The sequence below is a fragment of the Phycodurus eques genome, chromosome 9 (assembly GCF_024500275.1).
Source record: "Phycodurus eques isolate BA_2022a chromosome 9, UOR_Pequ_1.1, whole genome shotgun sequence".
NCBI lineage: Eukaryota > Metazoa > Chordata > Actinopteri > Syngnathiformes > Syngnathidae > Phycodurus > Phycodurus eques.
The window spans coordinates 5,249,389-5,268,452 of NC_084533.1; the positions used below are offsets into that span (position 1 = coordinate 5,249,389).

Genomic DNA, 19,064 nt, shown 5'->3' on the forward strand with positions numbered 1-19,064 from the left:
GTGTTCTAGGATGAAGTGCAGTCCCATGTTGACTGCATCATCCGCAGACCTGTTTGCTCGGTAGGCAAACTGCAGGGGGTCCAGCAGGAGACTTGTGACGCTCTTGAGGTGGTCTAGCACGAGGCGTTCAAAGGACTTCATGACCACAGATGTCAGGGCGACAGGCTTGGAGTCATTCAGACCCGAGATTCCAGGTTTCATGGGGACTGAGATGGTGGTGGAGCGTTTGAAACAGGATGGTACTTCACACAGATCCAGAGATCTATTGAAGATCTGTGTGAAGACTGGAGCGAGGTGGTCCGCACAGGCTTTGAGCCAGGATGGGGACACAAGGTCTAGGCCTGCCGCTTTGCTGATCTTTTGTTGTTTGAAGATGCGTCTCACATCCTGTTCGTGGATGGTCAAGGCAGAAGTCAGAGGTGTGATGGTGGTCGGTGGTGTGGCTTGGTGGGTGTGAAAGTGTCCTTTTGTAATCTGCAGTAGAAGGTGTTCAAGTCGGCTGGTCTTTTATTGTTCTCAGCTTGAGGGGTTGGTTGCTTGTAATTGGTTAGCGAATGTTATGCATGCCAGACAGATTTAGAGTCGTTAGCGATAAACTGTTTTTCTAACTTTACTGCATAGTTTCTCTTTGCAATGTTCATTTCTTCAGTCAGCTGGTTTCTAGTGCCATTATACAGGACCCTATCCCCACTTCGATATGCATCCTCTTTTGCCTGGTGCAGTTGCTTAAGTTTGGCAGTGAACCACGGTTTGTTGTTATTGAACGTGCGAAATGACTTTGTTGGTACACAGACCTCTTCCACATTTTCACTGTTTTCACCGTAGGCTTCGCACATTTAAGTTCTTGTCTGTATGTTGGCATTAAGTGAATTAAGCAGTGATCAGACAAGCCCGGAGCTGCACGAGGTATAGCACGGAATGTGTTATTTAGCGTAGTATAGCAGTGGTCTAAAATGTTATTTTCCCTGGTAGGACAGTCGACGTGCTGCTTTTATTTAGGGAGTTTGTGGTTTAGTTTAGCTTTGTTAAGGTCCCCAAGAATCATGAGGGGTGCGTCTGGGTGTTTTTTTTCAATTTCGTTCAGCGAGCGTTAGCAGTGCGGCATTCGTGTTAGCTTGAGGAGGAATGTAAACACCGGCGAGAATGAAAAATGCAAACTCACGAGGCGAGTAGAATGGCTTACAGTTAAAAAACTAGCGTCTCTTAATCCGGGCTGCAGTGTGTGCTGAGCTCTGTGACGTAAGTACAGCATTTTTCTTTGACATAGAAGCATATCCCGCTGCCTTTTGTTTTCCCCGATAACACCATGTCTGCCCGGAGAAGATGGAAGCCCTGAAGCAATACGGTGGCATCAGGGACACCCTCACAAAGCCATGTCTCCGTAAAGCACAGGGAGGGCGGTGTAACATCCGAAGTCGTTACTGGTCTTTAATGATGAAGATGAAGCTAGTCTATTTTGTTGGGTAGGGAGCGTCGATTCAGGAGGTGGATTGATGGGAACGCCAATCTGTATCCTCTCTTGCGGAGCTTAACTTTAATAAAAGCGCATTTCCCCTTCCGTCGCCTACGTCTGCATGCGCCATAGACCGTTTCCACTGTTTAATGCATAACACAGGTCAAAATGAGTTTGCAACGTAGTTTTTGAACACTAAAACCACTTGCAAATGACAGGATTTAAAATTGCTGACAGTGTGACATAGTTTTGGTAATTATATTCATATATTCACATATTATACTTGCCCACTTTGTGGCCGTTACCTGCCCACTCAACTCAGCTGAACAGGGACACAACATTTCCAGGTTTTATCGATCGAGTTTCAGTCGCTGCACAGCCATAAAAATACACTCTATAAAGTATATTTTTTTTTGTGGTTTTCAACGATACTTAACTATATTTGTAATTTTTAATGTAACTGTGGTAGGTAAAATAGCTAAGCTTGCATTCATTGTTGCCAGCGATTGTCGTCAGACCACTTCCACTGACAAGAACGGGAGCGAAAGACAAGCATGCATGCACGCAAACACACACACACACACACACACACACACACAGAGTGCGCAAAGCGCTGGGGAGGACCGAGCGGGTGGAGGCAAGTTCCAAGCCCAGGAAGAGAGCCACGGCCGACTCCCATCCCCCCGCAGCTTGGTGGAGGCATGTTGGTGCAATGCTGCACTTCTGTCAGTTTAAAATTAACAGTGTGCAGAATGAACATTGGAAGCAGAACATGTCATATGTAAATTTTAACACGTACAAATAAAATGAGGGTGAAAAATTTGTTTGGGGATGTGAAACATATTTTGTAGTTGGAATGGTTTGAATTGGTCAAGAAATATTGAAGCAGAGGGAATACTTTTTTGCAATGTGGGGAAAAAAGTGGGCACTTTCATGCTAAAAGTGTAGACAATTTTGGGTAAGGTGGGAATTTGGGGAATGTGTAAAATATGAATCCATCAAGAAACCGAGGAGGGAATAATCTAGAATGTCTTAGAGTAGGAAAAATGTGGGTATTTGAATGTGGAAAAATGTGGAATTTGGGTAATCAGGGAATGTGGAAAATATTTTGTAGATATGTGCGTGAAAAATGTGGAATTCGGGAATGTGTTTTGAAGATGTTCTGAATGAGCTGAATGTTTTGAATGTGGAATGGGAATTTTGTGGAACTATTTTGTTGAATGTCTCATTGGGAATGAATGGGGAATTTTTGATTGTAAAATGTGGAATTGTGGGAAATGTGAGTAATTTTGGAATGAGAAAAATGCACGCACCCATGGTGTGAATTTTGAAGTTGGAATGGTTGAATCTGATGAAAAATGTGGAAGTAGATACATGTAAAAAACGGGGCATAATAATACAACCCCAATTCCAATGAAGTTGGGACGAATACAATGATTTGCAAATCATGTTCAACCTATATTTAATTTAATACCCCACAAAGACAAGATATTTAATGTTCAAACTGATAGACTATTGTTTTTAGCAAATAAACATTAACTTAGCATTTTATGGCTGCAACACGTTGCAAAAAAGCTGAGACATTGTATTCTGTTTTTATTTGTTTAATGCAACATCCCAACTTCCTTGGAATTGGGGTTGTCCAGCCATCCATCCATCCATTTTCTGAGCCGCTTATCCTCAAAAGGGTCGCGGGAGTGCTGGAGCCTATCCCAGCTATCTTCGGGCAGGAGGCGGGGTACACCCTGAACTGGTTGCCAGCGAATTGCAGGGCACACATAAACAACCATCCGCACTCACATTCAAACCCAGGGGAAATTTAGAGACTTCAATTAACCTACTATGCATGTTTTTGGGATGTGGGAGGAAACCGGAGTGCCGGAGAATACCCACGCAGGCACGGGGAGAACATGCAAACTCCACAGAGGCGGGGCCGGGGATTGAATCCCGCTCCTCAGAACTGTGAGGCAGACGTTCTAACCAGTCGGCCACTGTGCCGCCGGAATTGGAGTTGTAATAATTAAAATAAAAAATGGGAACAACGTGTGAATGCTTTCACCATTCACACAAATAATAATAATTAGAAGAAGTTTACATGTATTATCACCTGGATAATGTGGTCACAGAAAGATCCTTTTGGAGAATTGGGAATGTTGCAGCGCCACAGGTTGGATCCCCCTCATCTTTTTTGAGTCTTTTAAGTCTCCTGTAGCAGGAGGATGGAGCTCGGGGCAGAGTGGAAGATGTTTCAGCAACAATGCTTTTAGTTGCATGCTTAGATGATGTTGGAGTGGATGAAAAGGGACTCAAACCTGGAAACAAAAAAGGTAAAGTTCAAATAAATGTTTTGCACTGCAATTTATTAGGATCTCTCCTGTTGATAGCTGAAGAACTAAATAGTATGTTTAAATACAGACATTCATGCTTGAGGTATACAGTATGGAATACTGACATACACTATGGAAAAAGTACTTTTTAATTGCTTAATTTCTCAAGAGTTAATGTCAATGCAAATGTGAGCTACCGTTTTTAAATTTGCCCCACAGGGACATAACAGATGGGGGGCAAGGTATTTGTGTGAATTTTATTTACTTAGTTTATTTATCCAGGTAGGGCAATTGAGAACAGACTTTCATCTGCAATGTGACCTGGCAAATATCTCTGTGTCCACTGCATGGACCACATATACGGAACCGCACACAAATTGCAAAGTGTAATTCGGCAGATTAGTGATAAAGTGGTGACTCCAGGAGTTGAAATACAGATGCTGTCTATGGGCGCTCACATGCACTTTCCACTTGGTTTATTAGACTTGAGGTTCAGCCAATAAGCGAACGGAGCACCTGCTAAGAGCCCATCAGCCTTACACATTGGGCCATTTGATTTGTTCAGGACCTGTCAACTAGGATATGTATTTTTGCTATTGCAGATACAGGAGCTGAAAAAAGTATTTAACACGTCACCATTTTTCTCACTAAATACATTTCTGAAGGTGCTATTGACATGACAATTTCACCAGATGTTGGGAACAACCATAATCCATACACACATAGAAAGCAGAACAAATAAGATCAGAAATTAAGTTGTGTGTAAAAATGTGAAATGACACAGGGAAAAAGTATTGAACACATGAAGAAAGGGAGGTGGAAAAAGGCATGGAAAGCCAAGACAACACCTAAAATCTATCAATACTCAAACAGCAATGCAGCCCCTTGTCAGTACAAATTAATACCAGCTGGTTCAGTGTTAATTGATGGCCGAAGAAAGGGTCTCATTGCCAAGGTGTGAGTCAAGACACATGTCATGATGGGTAAGGGCAAAGAGCTGTCTCAAGACCGTCGCAAAGTAATTGTTGCAAAACATAACGATGGCATTGGTTACAGGCTCATATCTAAGCTTCTGAACGTTCCAGTGAGCACAGTTTTGCCCATAATACGTAAGTGGAAAGGCAATCATACCACCATAAATTTGCCTTGATCAGGTGCTCCTCGCAAGATTTCTGACAGGAGTGCAAAGAATATTTAGAACAGTTGTCCAAGAGCCAAGGACCACCTGTGAGCTTCAAAAAGACATGGAATTAGCAGGTACTGTTGTCACAAGGAAAACAGTGAGTAATGCACTCCGCCGCCATGGCCTGTATGCCGTTCACAATCCAAGACCCCATTGCTGAAAAAAAAAATAGCATGTCAAATCTTGTTTAATGTTTGCTGAACAACATTTGGAAAAGCCAGTTAAATACTGGGAGATTATATTCTGGTTCCGAGGGCAAAATTTAACTCTTTGGATACCATAATGCACACCACGTTTGGTGCAACACCATACCAACAGTGAAGTTTGGAGGTGGGAACATGATGGTGTGGGGGTGCTTTTCAGCAAATGGTACTGGTAAAGTTCACATTATTGACAGAAAGATGAATGGACAAATGCACCGAGACATTCTTGACAAAAATCTGCTGTCATCTACGAGGATGATGAAAATGAAACGAGGGTGGACATTTCAGCAGGATAATGCTCCAAAACATACTGCCAAGGAAACTCTCAAGTGGTTTCAAAGAACAAAAATAAAGCTGCTAGAATGGCCCAACCAATAACCTGACTTGAATCCAATCGAAAATCTATGAAAATAACTGAAACTCAAGGTCCATAAAAGAAGCCCACGGAAACTTCAAGATTTGAAGACTCCTTGTATGGAGGAATGGGCCAAAATCACACCAGAGCAATGCATGCGACTCGTTTCTCCATTGAGGAGGAGTCTTGAAGCTGTCATTGCAAACAAAGGCTTTTGTACAAAGTAATAAATAAATACCAGTTGGCGTGTTCAATCCTTTTTCCCTGTCATTAAACATAACTTACGTTCTGATCTTATTTGTTCTACTTTCCTTATAGCTATGGATTACTTGGGTTCTTCTCAACATCGGGTGAAAGTTTCAGGTCAATTGCACCTTTGGAAGTATATTTAGTGAGATAAATGGTGACATGTTAAATACTTATTTCAGCCGCTGTATGAATGCCGCCAAAGATTTGGGGCTGTGTGAAGAAAACTGATTAATGTTCGACTGTTTTCTGGAGCCCCTGTCAGTCATGGGCCGTTAACATGATTCAAAATCATAAATCATCAAAAAAATGCAACCGAGATGACTTGATTGCAAAGCTCCACTTAGTGGAGTGCAAGAAATGCATGAAAACAATGTCTGAAAGGGTTTGTAGAAAATGGGCTGCCCCGACCTCAATGTTTTTTCTTCATGCTTCAGTAATATTCTTCTTTAATATAATCCTCTTAACAATGTTTGGACGTTAAGGTTTTCCTTTCAGATGCTTTATCTAAATTCAACCAGTCATGCTAACAGCATGTAATTGCCTGTTATGTTATCCTGAATACCTAAATCCACCTTGTATAACATTCTCATTCAGTCTTGATGGTGAAAAAAAAAAAAGACTCATTTTGCTGTTAATAGAGATTTTTTTTCTGATGTCAAAATACATATAGATCAATGGCAGGAAGTGTGTGTGTGTGTGTGTGTGGGTGTGCGTGAGTGTGTGTGTTCACAGAAGAGGAAAGTGAGAAAATGAAAATGCAGCAGACAGAAGAATGTTGAAAGAGGTATTGATTTTCCAGGGTTAAGCAGGGCCTGTAATTAACATGTTAATTTGAAAAAGAGGGAGATTGTGTCCTGACCGAGCAGGGATAAAAGGATTGATAATCAGTTCGACAGAATAGGACAGAAGAAGGGGAGTGGGATATAGACTATAACATAAAAGCAAAAGGGCTTATCCACATTTTCCTAATTACCTAGTAAACAGTGAGAATGTATTACTTTCCAAATACTGTATATCTAAATATTTGTATTAACATTAAAAAGCTTGCCCCTTTGCACACAAAACACTTGTGTGGGTCACAAAAATGTTTTCTTATTGAATAATCTGAGACCACCTACCTACTTCACATCCCTCACAAAGCTATTAAACAAAATTAGCAAAGGATGATGTTCCAGATTATTAAAGGAACTCAGATTTAATGCATAATGGGGTAAAAAAAAAAAAAAAAAAAGTTCATGTGTTCTGATGAAAAGCAAGCAATAGTCCAATGTCTTTGCAAGAAATGAAAACACAGGTAATTTCCAAGAACCTCACTGTTAAATTGTGTAATTTGTGATTCAGAAAACAGGTTAGTTCAGATCAAGGCGTATTAAGCAAAGTTTATGTGACGCAAAAGCATTTTATTTAAAGACCAGTTTGTCATGTACTGCAGGGCATGATTTCTCATCTTAGATCCCTCTCTTCTGGATGACTTCTATACGGCTCACCAGGGGAAGCCTGGCAGGACGCCAGGAGGCGTCCGTTGAGAGGGGGGTACTGTCATGTCACCATTATTGGAGCCTGGAGGGCGCATTGCGCCCTCTCGCGCTCTCTCTCCCCTCCCCTCTCTCTTTCAGCACCTGTCTCCAATCAGCCCTCGTCACCACCTAGATATAAGCCTGCCTGTTCCCGGAAATCCTTGCCATAGTATTGCAGTTACTTCCAGCGGTACCAGAGCCCATTTACCTCACGTAAGCCACTCTATTCCTCGTTCCCTTTTTGACTCCGGTGTCTCTCAGTGTTTACCCCTGTGTTCCTGATCCACGTCATTCCTGTCGCCAAGCCAGCCACCTGTCCTCACCACTGCCTGCTACCTGTCCGCGCCACTGCCTGCCAACCCACCTAGGACCACCTCCATTACCTTTCCTAAATTATTACCTATTACCTGTCCGCCTGCTCTTGGGTCCAGCTCCTCTCCATACGTAACAGAATACTTTTGCCACAAATGGACCCAGCAACCTCGGAGGCGATTCAACATGCATCCGTAGGGCAACAAGAAAAGACTCAAGATATCATGGAATCCCTACACTCCCTCACGCAACAAGTATCCCTGCTTTCCTCGAAGATGCAATCCGACCTTCCTCCTGTAAGTAGCCCGCAGCCTCCGAGCCACCCCGCTTCCCGTAAAGAGAACCTCATGGCCTTCCACCCGAGCCTTACTTCGGGGACCTAGGTGCATGTCGCCAGTTTTTACTTAATTGCTCACTCGTTTTCAATCTTCAACACTACAGTTATCCCACCGAACAATCCAAAGTAGCATATGTCACTAGCCTCCTCCGTGGCAAATCAGCAAAATGGTCCACTTCCTTATAGCACAACTCCTGCCCGGTACTCTATTCATTCGATTCCTTTTCCGCCGAACTCCGTAAAGTATTCGATCACTACGTTCAAGGGAAAGAAGCCGCCCATCGTCTCCTCACGCTCACTCAGGGTTCTAAGTCCGTAGCTGAATACTCCATTGAGTTCCATATATTTGAGGGTGAATGCGGGTTGGATGACGCTGCGCTGAGGGGGAGCTCTCCTCTCTCGAGGATCTCATCGCCCTTTCCATCCATCTGCATAACAGACTGCAAGAGAGGGCACGCGAGAGGGGGGTCCGCTCGCGCAAAAACCCTCCCACTCCGAGCACCACGCCGTCAGGTTCTCACCCGCCTCTTGCACCGTCTACTGCACTTTCGTCACTCCCCGTTGCACCCGATGAGCCTATGCAAATTGGTAAAACACATTTAGATCTACAGGAACGTCAGCGTCGTGTCATCCAGCGGCTGTGTATCTACTGCGGTCAATCCAGTCATTTTTTTCCTTGTCCCCTCCGACCAAAAGACCAGGCTCACTGCGAACTGAGACCATCGTGGTGAGCCAAACCTCCTTTCCCTCTAGCTGTCCCTCCCGTATGACCGTTCCGGCTTGCGGAATAGTTTCTGCTCATAACACCCCCATGACTGCCCTTATTGATTCCGGTGCCGATGACAGTTTTATTCATGAAGATATAATTCACCAATTCCAAATCACTCTCCCAACCACTTCCATCCTCGAAAAAAGTCACAGCCCTGGATGGCAGAGTCATTTCCCCTGTCAGCCACCAAACAGTGCCTATCCCGCTACTCATTTCCGGTAATCACAGTGAGACCATTTCCCTCTTTGTCCTTCCTTCCCCTGAGACCCCCATAGTTCTTGGTATTCCCTGGCTCCAACTTCACAACCCCGCCATAGACTGGACTCATTTATCCATCATAGGATGGAGCCTCATTTCCCTTCCCACTGTCTGCTCTCTGCCATTCAGCTTGTCCTGGGTCGTCCCCGGGATCTCCTCCTGGTGCGAGGTGCCCGGAACACCTCACCAGGGAGGCGCCCGGGAGGCATCCGAAACAGATGCCCCAGCCACCTCATCTGGCTCCTCTTAATGTGGAGGAGCAGGAGCTCTACTCTGACCTCCTCCCAGATGACCGAGCTTCTCACCCTCTCTCTAAGGGAGAGGGTGGTAAAACTCATTTCGGCCGCTTGTATCCGGGATCTTGTTCTTTCGGTCATGACCCACAGCTCGTGACCATAGGTGAGGATAGCAACGTAGATCGACCGGTAAATTGAGCGCTTCGCCTTTCGGCTTAGCTCCTTCTTTACCACAACGGACCAATACAAAGTCCGCATCACTGCAGACGCCGCACCGATCCGCCTGTCGATCTCCCGTTCCATTCTTCCCTCACTCGTGAACAAAACCTCAAGATACCTGAACTCCTCTACTTGGGACAGGATCTCATCCCCGACCTGGAGAGGACACACCACCCTTTTCCGACTGAGCACCATGGTCTTAGATTTGGAGGTGCTGATTCTCATCCCAGCCACTTCACACTCGGCTGTGAACCACTCCAGTGAGAGTTGGAGATCACGGCTTGGTGAAGTCAACTGAACCACAAAAAACAGAGATGCAATACTGAGGCCACCAAACCAGACCCCCTCTAGGCCTCGGCGGAGTCCAACCCTCACCTGACTTACTACTGGCAATGCGGACCAAACTATGACACCGGTGGTACAGGTACTGAACAGCCGGAGAGTTCGGTGCCCCATACTCCCGAAGCACCCCCCACAGGACTCCCCGAGGGACACAGGTCGAACGCCTTCTCCAAGTCCACAAAACACAAACTGGTTGGGCGAACTCCCATGCACCGTTGAAGACCCTGCCGAGGGTGTAGAGCTGGTCCACTGTTCCATGGCCAGGACGAAAACCAGCACCCGTCTGCCAATCCAGAGGCACTGTCCCCGATGTCCACGCGATGTTGGCATGTCAACCAGGACAGCCCCACAACATCCAGAGCCTTTAGGAACTCCAGGCGAATCTCATCCACCCCCGGGGCCTTGCCACCAAAGAGCTTTTTAACCACCTCAGTGACTTCAACCCCAGAGATAGGAGAGCCCATGACCATAAAGCAGAAAGATGAACCAAGATAGTGCCTACCAGTGTGGTCGTCTCGGTAATGCGCTCTCTAGTATTGTTTTTGTGTTTTTCGTCCGTCTTTGGAGACCTTACACGACTCACTTACACAAGGGGAGACCTGCTAACCATCAAGGAGGCTACTCCGGACTTTGTCACCAACTTTCGCAAATCCGCTCAGTTTTTTCCCCCCGAGTTACTCACCGGAGCGGTGTCCGCGGTTTTCGGCGCACGGAGACGGGAGCGGCGCCACAGAGGGAAGCGTGGTGGCATTCAGGTGAAACTCTGCAAGAGAGGACACAGATTGGCGTTCCCGTCGATCCTCGCGAATGTACGCTCCCTACCCAACAAAATGGACGAGCTTCATCTTCTGTTAAAGACCAGTAAAGACTTCGGACGTTCCGCGGCCGTGTGCTTCACGGAGACCTGGCTTTGCGACGCTGTACCCGATGGCGCCGTCATGCTTCCCGGCTTCAACATTCATCGAGCGGACCGCGACATGGAATCATCGGGGAAAACAAAGGGCGGCGGGATATGCCACTATATCAACGTAAAATGGTGTACGGATGTCACGGAACTCAGCACACACTGCAGCCCGCATTTGGAGTCGCTGTTTTTGAACTGTAAACCATTCTACTCGCCACGTGAGTTTGCTTCATTCATACTGGCTGGAGTCTATATTCCGCCTCAAGCTAACACGAACACCGTATTGCTAACACTCGCCGAACAAGTCAACGAAATTGAAAAAAAACACCCGGACTCACCCCTCATTATTCTCGGGGACTTCAACAAAGCTAAACTCAACCACGAACTCCCTAAATAAAAGCAGCACATAGAGTGTCCTACCAGGGAAAATAATACTGATGTACAGGCAAGAACTTAAATGCAGTGAAAACAGTGAAAAACCTACAGTGAAAACAGTGAAAAAGTGGCCCAATGAAGCCAAGATGGAACTTCAAAGCTGTTTAGACTGCACAGACTGGACTGTCTTTGAAAATTCAGCTAGCAGCCTGGATGAATATACGGACACTGTTACATCCTATATCAGTTTCTGTGAAGATATGTGTGTACCAACAAAATAATTTCGCACATTCAACAACAACAAGCCGTGGTTCACTTCTAAACTTAAGCAGCTTCGCCAAGCTAAGGAGGATGCATATCAGAGCGGGGACAGGGCCCTGTATAATCGAGCTAGAAACCAGCTGACTAAAGAAAGTAACATTGCAAAGTGGAACTATGCAGCAAAGTTGTAAAAACAGTTTAGCGCAAATGACTCGAAATCAGTCTGGCATGCATTCCAATCGCTGACTAATTACAAGCGACGATCCCCCCAAGCTGAGAACAATAGCACACTAGCCAACGACTTGAATACCTTCTACTGCAGATTTGAAAAGGACAGTTTCACATGCTGGACCACCTCAAGAGTGTCACAGGTCCCCTGCTGGACCCCTGCAGTTTGCCTACCAAGCAAACAGGTCTGCGGATGATGCAGTCAACATGGGACTGCACTTCATCCTAGAACACCTTGACAGTTCAGGGACCTACGCGAGGATCCTGTTCGTGGACTTCAGCTCAGCGTTCAACACCATCATCCCTGAACTCCTTTCATCCAAGCTTCTCCAGCTCAGCGTCTCACCTGCCATCTGCCAGTGGATTTACAGCTTTCTAACAGGCAGGACACAGCAGGTCAGGCTGGGGGAGGCCACCTCATCGACACGCAGCATCAGCACTGGGGCGCCCCAAGGTTGTGTCCTCTCTCCGCTGCTATTCTCTCTCTACACGAACGACTGTACCTCAGCGAACCCGACTGTCAAACTCCTGAAGTTTGCAGATGACACCACTGTCATCGGCCTCATCAAGAACGGTGACGAGTCTGCATATCGACAGGAAGCGGAGCGGCTGGAGCTGTGGTGCGGCCGACACAACCTGGAGCTGAACACGCTCAAGACTGTAGAGATGATCGTGGACTTCAGGAGGCATCCTTCGCCACAGCTGCCCCTCACGTTGTCCAGCTGCCTTGTGTCAACCGTCGAGACCTTCAAATTCCTGGGAATTACAGTCTCTCAGGACCTGAAGTGGGCGACCAACATCAACTCAGTCCTCAAAAAAGCCCAGCAGAGGATGTACTTCCTGCGGCTTCTGAGAAAGCACGGCCTGCCACCGGAGCTGCTGAGACAGTTCTACACAGCGGTCATCGAATCAGTCCTGTGTTCTTCCATCACAGTCTGGTTTGGTGCTGCTACAAAAAAGGACAAACTCCGACTGCAACGGACAATGAAAACTGCTGAAAGGATTGTCGGTACCCCCCTACCCACCATTGAGGACTTGCACGCTGCCAGAACTAAGAAAAGGGCGTGCAAAATCTTCTCTGACCCTCCGTACCAGTTCTTCCAGCTCCTTCCCTCAGGTAGGCGCTCCTGATCAATGCAAACTAGAACTGGTAGACATTCCAACAGCTTCTTCCCTCTTCCAACAGCTTCTTCCCTCTTGCGATCAACTTCTTAAACACCTGACCTACAATTGTCACATTTCTGTGTGTCTATGAAGTCTAAATTTAGCAGACCATTTAAATTCAGGAGTTGGTGTGAGATGGATGGTATGATGTACTAATTCAGACAAAAAGTATGAAACTTTTGAGAAATTCTCGACAGTTGAGCACCCCCAGGCGATAGCCATGTTGCCGAATTGCATGCATTAATGAATGCTTGTTATCTTGCAAAGACATGTGGGTTCACAACAACAGCAGCATCGTGGCCCCTTATAGACGTAATGAAACAAGTTTTTTTGTTGTTTTTTTAAGGGAATTAGTTTGGTATTGTTGAAATTAACTGATATCAGAATGGTTGAGTCAGATGATTGTGATGAATGAATTAAGTATTATGTATTTCTGCTTGTTCCCAGGAGAAGAGCTTGAGACATGCATTGTAAAAGAGTGGAATAAGGATTAATTTGTGCGTCTGATGGGTGCTTTGTTTGTGTTCACAAAACTGCACAAGTGAGCATTAGAAGAATTTAAAAAAAAGTATATTTATGTTGGATAATGTTTTGAAAAAGCATTACACAAGATGTGAAGGAGCACATTCTTGACTACATTAGGATGAAGACAAATCCTTGTTACATAAAATTTTGAGATACAGACAGATTTGAAAATGATATTGTGTCTGGACATAGTTCGTGTTTCTGGCAAAACATGTTAAGAAAATAAATACATGAACACAGCTAGAGGATATAAGTAGACGCAGGCTATTAAATTAGTATTGTAAAAGTTTTTCTTTCCATTTTACTCAAATCCAGTGTGGTTGGACTTTTGGGTAAACCTGAAAACTGCTGTTTGAGCATGCCTGTGATGCCCACAACCAGGGCCACAACCCTTAGCACTTCAACGCGAAAATTCAAAAGACCAGGGGCCTCATGTACAAAGACTTGTGTGGATTTCCTCCTAAAACATGGCGTACGCTCAAATCCAGAAAACGTCGTACGCACAAAAATATTCAGATGTATGAAACTCTGCGTACTCATGAATCTAAGCACATTTCCTTCGTACATTCCAATCAATGTAGAAATGAGCGCACATGTTGGAGGAGCAGACTCCTCCCTGTCCACGCTTACATTTGAATATTCAAATCATATTTAAATGAACCCTGCATCTGAGATGCCGATCTCTGCATGATCAGAAAAAAAGGAAAATGAGCGAGGTAATGACGAAAAAAAATTTCTGAATGTGAAGTTGCTCAATGTAGTGGAGGCACGCAAGAAAATCCTCTTTGGCACGCTGTCCTGCGGGGTTAACAACACGCGAAAGAGGAGTGAATGGGACGGCGCGTGTGCGGCTGTCAATGCTGTGGAGACGGAATAGCGCGCACACGCTGAACTAAAAAAAGAAGTGGTCAGACATAAAGGTGGATGTGAATCTCTCAACAGACAAAATGAATGTGAACCTTGTTTGGAAGTTCTTCAGTATCTGAGGGTTTCCATGTGCCACATCTGCTACAGCTGACCATTGAATACGACAGAGTGAGCAGTGTTACCACAAAGTAGACCATGACTTGAGAATATCTTTGGACACAGTGGCAGATGTATTTTCTGGTTTTACCTCATACTTCAAATATAGAGACAAGAACATTAGGGTCAAGAAGGACTGCAGTGCTCATATTCATGCAGTCACATATTTCCCAAACTGTAAGTATGGCTGCATCTTGTTCTGTCCTGTATTTGTTTATTTGGGCTTTCCAAAACCATTGACCTGACCTGTTGGTATCTATACCTTTTGTCCAAGTTAAGGGGTCATGGCCTTCTGACAGACAACAATTAGCTCCATAAACAAACAAAAAAACAAAAACAGCAAAAAAAAAAATTATAGACCTATACAGTCTCCTTTTGCAGCATACTTGGAACAAGAGTTTAGAGAGGAATAAAAGGATGACAGCACATGAGATGATGTCATCTGTCATCTTTTCATTTATGTTTAGCAGTGCTACCAACTTGCAGTAGCTTCATCTGATATAATGAAACATTTTATTATACAGCATATCCAATATTGGTGTCAGGAGTCAGGGAGGCGATATTTTTGCTTGTTTGTTTGTTTGCCAGCTGGATCGCTTACAATTTGAAGGACCTAGTTAATGGTGAGAACATTTGTACTTATTCCATATTTCTGGATTATAAAATGATGTCTGCAGAAACAAACGCTCCCAAAATGGAATCAGTAGTAATTTTAGGCTTGTTTTCTGATGAAATATTTGATTTTCAGCCAGATTTTGGCCCGCCATTTCTGCATTTATACACAGCTTTCATCCGCTCAATTTTGTATTCATTACACCACAAATGCCTCAAAGATGTCGCAATAGAGTTCCTATAGATCAAAATGCGTTAATGTAAGTGACTGTGTGATAGACGCGGACTTTGACTGCAGGCTGCTATAATGTCAGATGACCCATGACAAGAGTCTCTCCGGCCAAAAAAGGTTACGTCATTTAATGTCCCAAAGCTCTGACCGAAATTCTGTAAACTTAACTAGTGCATTACCACCACCCATTGATCTGTAATAATGGCTGTATCATTCAGCTATACTAATAGTAACACATGATGCATGAAGTATAGTCAATCTGCATATATACACATGGTTTAACACACGCCCTATATATACAGTGTGTGTGTGTGTGTGTGTGTGTGTGTGTGTGTGTGTATGCACAGTCAAAAACTACAACAAAACATCTGAAATTGAGCTGAAATATCCACCTTTGGTCAGACAGTGCCAGACAAATACTACAATTCATGAAAGCTGTTGTTTTTGTTCGTCTAAATGTAAACAAGAGTAACGCGCCGTTGCCTTCATGGTAACGACAACCTTCCCAAAATGCTGGCCACGTAGACACGACAATCAGCCTGGCTGGCTTATCTAGTGTTTATACCTAAGGCCGGGAAGCCCAATAGAAGACGTTGTGTGAGGTCATGTGACTTTCTTGTGTCGTTTGTTTGGTGAACTAGACTCAACCGTCACTAGTGCTTAAACTGGATTGGCGCAAACAGTGCCCGTTTGCGAAAGTCAAAGTCGTAGTATCGCGTACAAAATAGTTCATAAATAAGCAATAATCAATAAAAGTAGCAAGCGACATTTAGATCATGGTAACGGAGTAAAAGTACCGTTACCTTACTTCACTACTACTACAGAGGACTTCAGAAGTACTTTCCACCTTGATGTGTCTGAAAACAAAGGTATGGTGAGTGCTGTGCTGTACCAGCACAGTCCTCAAGGGAGGAAGATCCTTTGTTTCAACTCTGGATCTTTAGACCCTGCTGAAAAAGGCCAAACACATTCACAAGAGGAATGTCAGCAATTGCAAAAGCCCTGACTGGCACATCTCACATAGCAACACGGTGCGACATCCACATACATACCAACCATGTGGTAACATCATTCCTGAATGGTAAAAGATACACATTCTCACCCAAAACTAGGTTTGGGTATTGTTTGAATTTGAGCCATTTCGATTCCTTATTTCGGTTCCGGTTCCAAACAATTCTCAATTCCAATTCTTTTAGGGTGCCGGGTCAAAGAAGTTTGCATGGTTTAAATAAAGGGTGTCTAAATTATGAACATCCATTTTCTTAGCAGTCCACAGCATAGACTAAAATGAACATTTGACTCGAGGTTCTTTATAACCAGTATCAATATCAAACCTATGAAATAAAAGGCAATGTGTGTGGACCTAACCCAATTGACTTAATATTCATTGACTAATGTTTCAGCAATGCTGCCCTATGGGGGGCACAAGCTAGTGCAAACTTTAGGCCGGTCTCAAGACCGGATAAATGCAGAGGGTTGCGTCAGGAAGGGCATCCAACTTAAAACTTTGCCAAACAAATATGAGCGTTCATCTAAAGAATTCCATACCGGATCAGTCGTGACCCGGGCCACCGTGACACAGTAAAACTGTTCTGGCATAAAAGGGATACATATATTCCATTCTGCTTGACAAAACAGTCGAACAGGACCAAAAAAAAACCAAAAGGACCATAGGGTGACCTACAAGAGCGGAGGTAGAAACACGCAGGTGGATTACATCTTGTGCAGACGATGTAATCTGAAGGAGGTTATCAACTGTAAGGTTGTGGTAGCAGAAAGTGTGCCTAGATAGCATAGGATGGTGGCGCGTAAATTGACTCTGGTGGGGGGGAGGAAGATTAAGAAGACAAAGGCAGAGCAGAGAACCATGTAGTCGAAGGTGAGAAAGGAAGAGTGTTGTGCGGCGGAAGAGGTGTCACAGAATCTCGGTGGACAGGAGGAGCTCCCAGAAGACTGGACCACTCCAGCCAACGTGATCAGAGAGACAGGCTGGAGAGTACTTGGTGTATCTTCTGTCAGGAAAGGGGAGAAGGAGACTTGGTGGTGGAACCTCACAGTACAGGAAATCATACAAGGAAAGAGGTTAGCTAAGAAGAAGTGGGACAATGAGAGGACCGAGGAGAGGCGAAAGGCCTATGTGACGTAGGGCAAAGGTAGAGGTGCCAAAGGGCAAACGAGGGATATGATGGCATGTATGCCGGGTTTGACACTAAAGAAGGATAAAAGGATCTATACAGGTGGGCCAGACACACGGGCAAATCATTGTATTCTATTTTTATTTATGTTTAACACAACGTCCCAACTTCATCGGAATTGGGGTTGTATGAGGGCAGCAAAACAGTGGTGAGGTGTGCTGTAGGTGTGACAGAGGTATTTAAGGTGTGACTGCATCAGGGATCAGCCCTGAGCCCCTTCCTGTTTGCAGTGGTGATGGATAGGCTGACAGATTAAGTTAGACTGGAATCCCCGTGGACCATGATGTTTGCAGTGAAAGCAGGGAGCAGGTGGAGGAACAGCTATATGGAGGCATGCATTGGAAAGGAGAGGAATGAAGATTAGCCGAAGTAAAACCGAATATATGTGCATGAATTAGAGGGGTGGAGGGGGAAGAGTAAGGCTACAGATAGAAGAGATAACAAGGGTGGAGAACTTTAGATACTTGGGGTCAACAGTCCAGAGCAACGGTGAGTGTGGTAAGGAAGTGAAAAAATGGGTCCAAGCAGGTTGGAATGGGTGGAGGAAGGTGTCAGGTGTGTTATGTGACAAAAGAGTCTCTCCTAGGATGAAGGGCAAAGTTTATAAGACAGTAGTGAAACCAGCTATGATGTACGGATTAGACAACAGGAAGCAGAGCTGGAGGTGGTGGAAATGAACATGTTGAGGTTCGCTCTAGGATTGACCAGGTTGGATAAAATTAGAAATGTGCTCATCAGAGGGACAGCCAAGGTTAGATGTTTTGGAGACAAAGTTAGAGAGAGCAGACTTCGATGGTTTGGACACATCCGGAGGAAAGACCGTGAGTATATTGGCAGAAGGGTGATGAGGAAGGAGCTGCCAGGCAAAAGAGCTAGAGGAAGACCAAAGAGAAAGTTGATGGATGTCGTGAGGGAAGACGAGAGCAGTTGGTGTGAGAGAGGAGGATGCAGGAGATAGGTTTACATAGAAACCGATGACACGCTGTGGCAACCCCTAACGGGACAAGTCGAAAGGGAAAAGAATAATAATTAATGTTTCAGCTAAAAGTTAAATATAGCATTGTTAAAATTGTTATTTGGGACTGTTTCATTCGTCAAATGATTTATATGTGCAAATTTTAACTTGACTTTTGTTTTAAAGCTTGTAGCCTTTTATTTTGAAGGGTACGCACTGGAACTCAGCATTTTGGCACAAAAAGTAACTTCACATTGCATATATATATATATATATATATATATATATATATATATATATATTTTATTTTTTTTAATGGATGGAACCAAATGCTATAAAACGCTGATTCCTTCCCTATCCACCGATGAGGCACAAGGTTAGTGTTTGTGATACTGTAAGACAATGTTTATGTGAATTGTGTCCCAATTCATTGTGATGTAAAGTTGCTACGGTGAAGTTTTAGCCCAATGTTCAGTTGTTGTTGTTTTTTGGACATCGGCGCTTAGGTTGGTTTGAAGACTACAATAAACACATAAAAACCATCAGTGCAAAAGTCAAGCAAGCGTTTACCTTGTTAGCTATCTCAATGTATTTCACTCACCCAGTGGAGTGAGAGTTGACTTCACTGAAGCTCCGCACGGTTTAGGCTGAGGCTCGGCGCATGTCAGACGCTTCACATCATGAAAGCCTCCTTTGTACAATATATTATTATTCCCAGTGTTGCACTGAGGCGACTGGTCATTCATTTTAACAAAGTTAAAATACACTTTTCTCACCGACTTTGGGCACCAGCACGTCATCGTGCGCATTCTTCGTTGGTTTACACCGCT

The 19,064-nt window shown here is 44.4% G+C and overlaps 1 protein-coding gene across 1 annotated transcript in view; it reads right to left on the reverse strand.

The window, feature by feature from the left end:
• The window catches only part of uvssa (UV-stimulated scaffold protein A), a 125,937-nt gene that overhangs the window by 24,916 nt on the left and 81,957 nt on the right, over positions 1–19,064 (reverse strand). Inside the window, exons 10-11 of the mRNA XM_061685342.1 lie at positions 10,443–10,523; positions 3,561–3,765 (exon numbers count right to left, since the gene is read on the reverse strand). Coding sequence (XP_061541326.1) covers positions 3,561–3,765; positions 10,443–10,523 — 286 coding nt within the window. The remainder of the gene's footprint in view (positions 1–3,560; positions 3,766–10,442; positions 10,524–19,064) is intronic.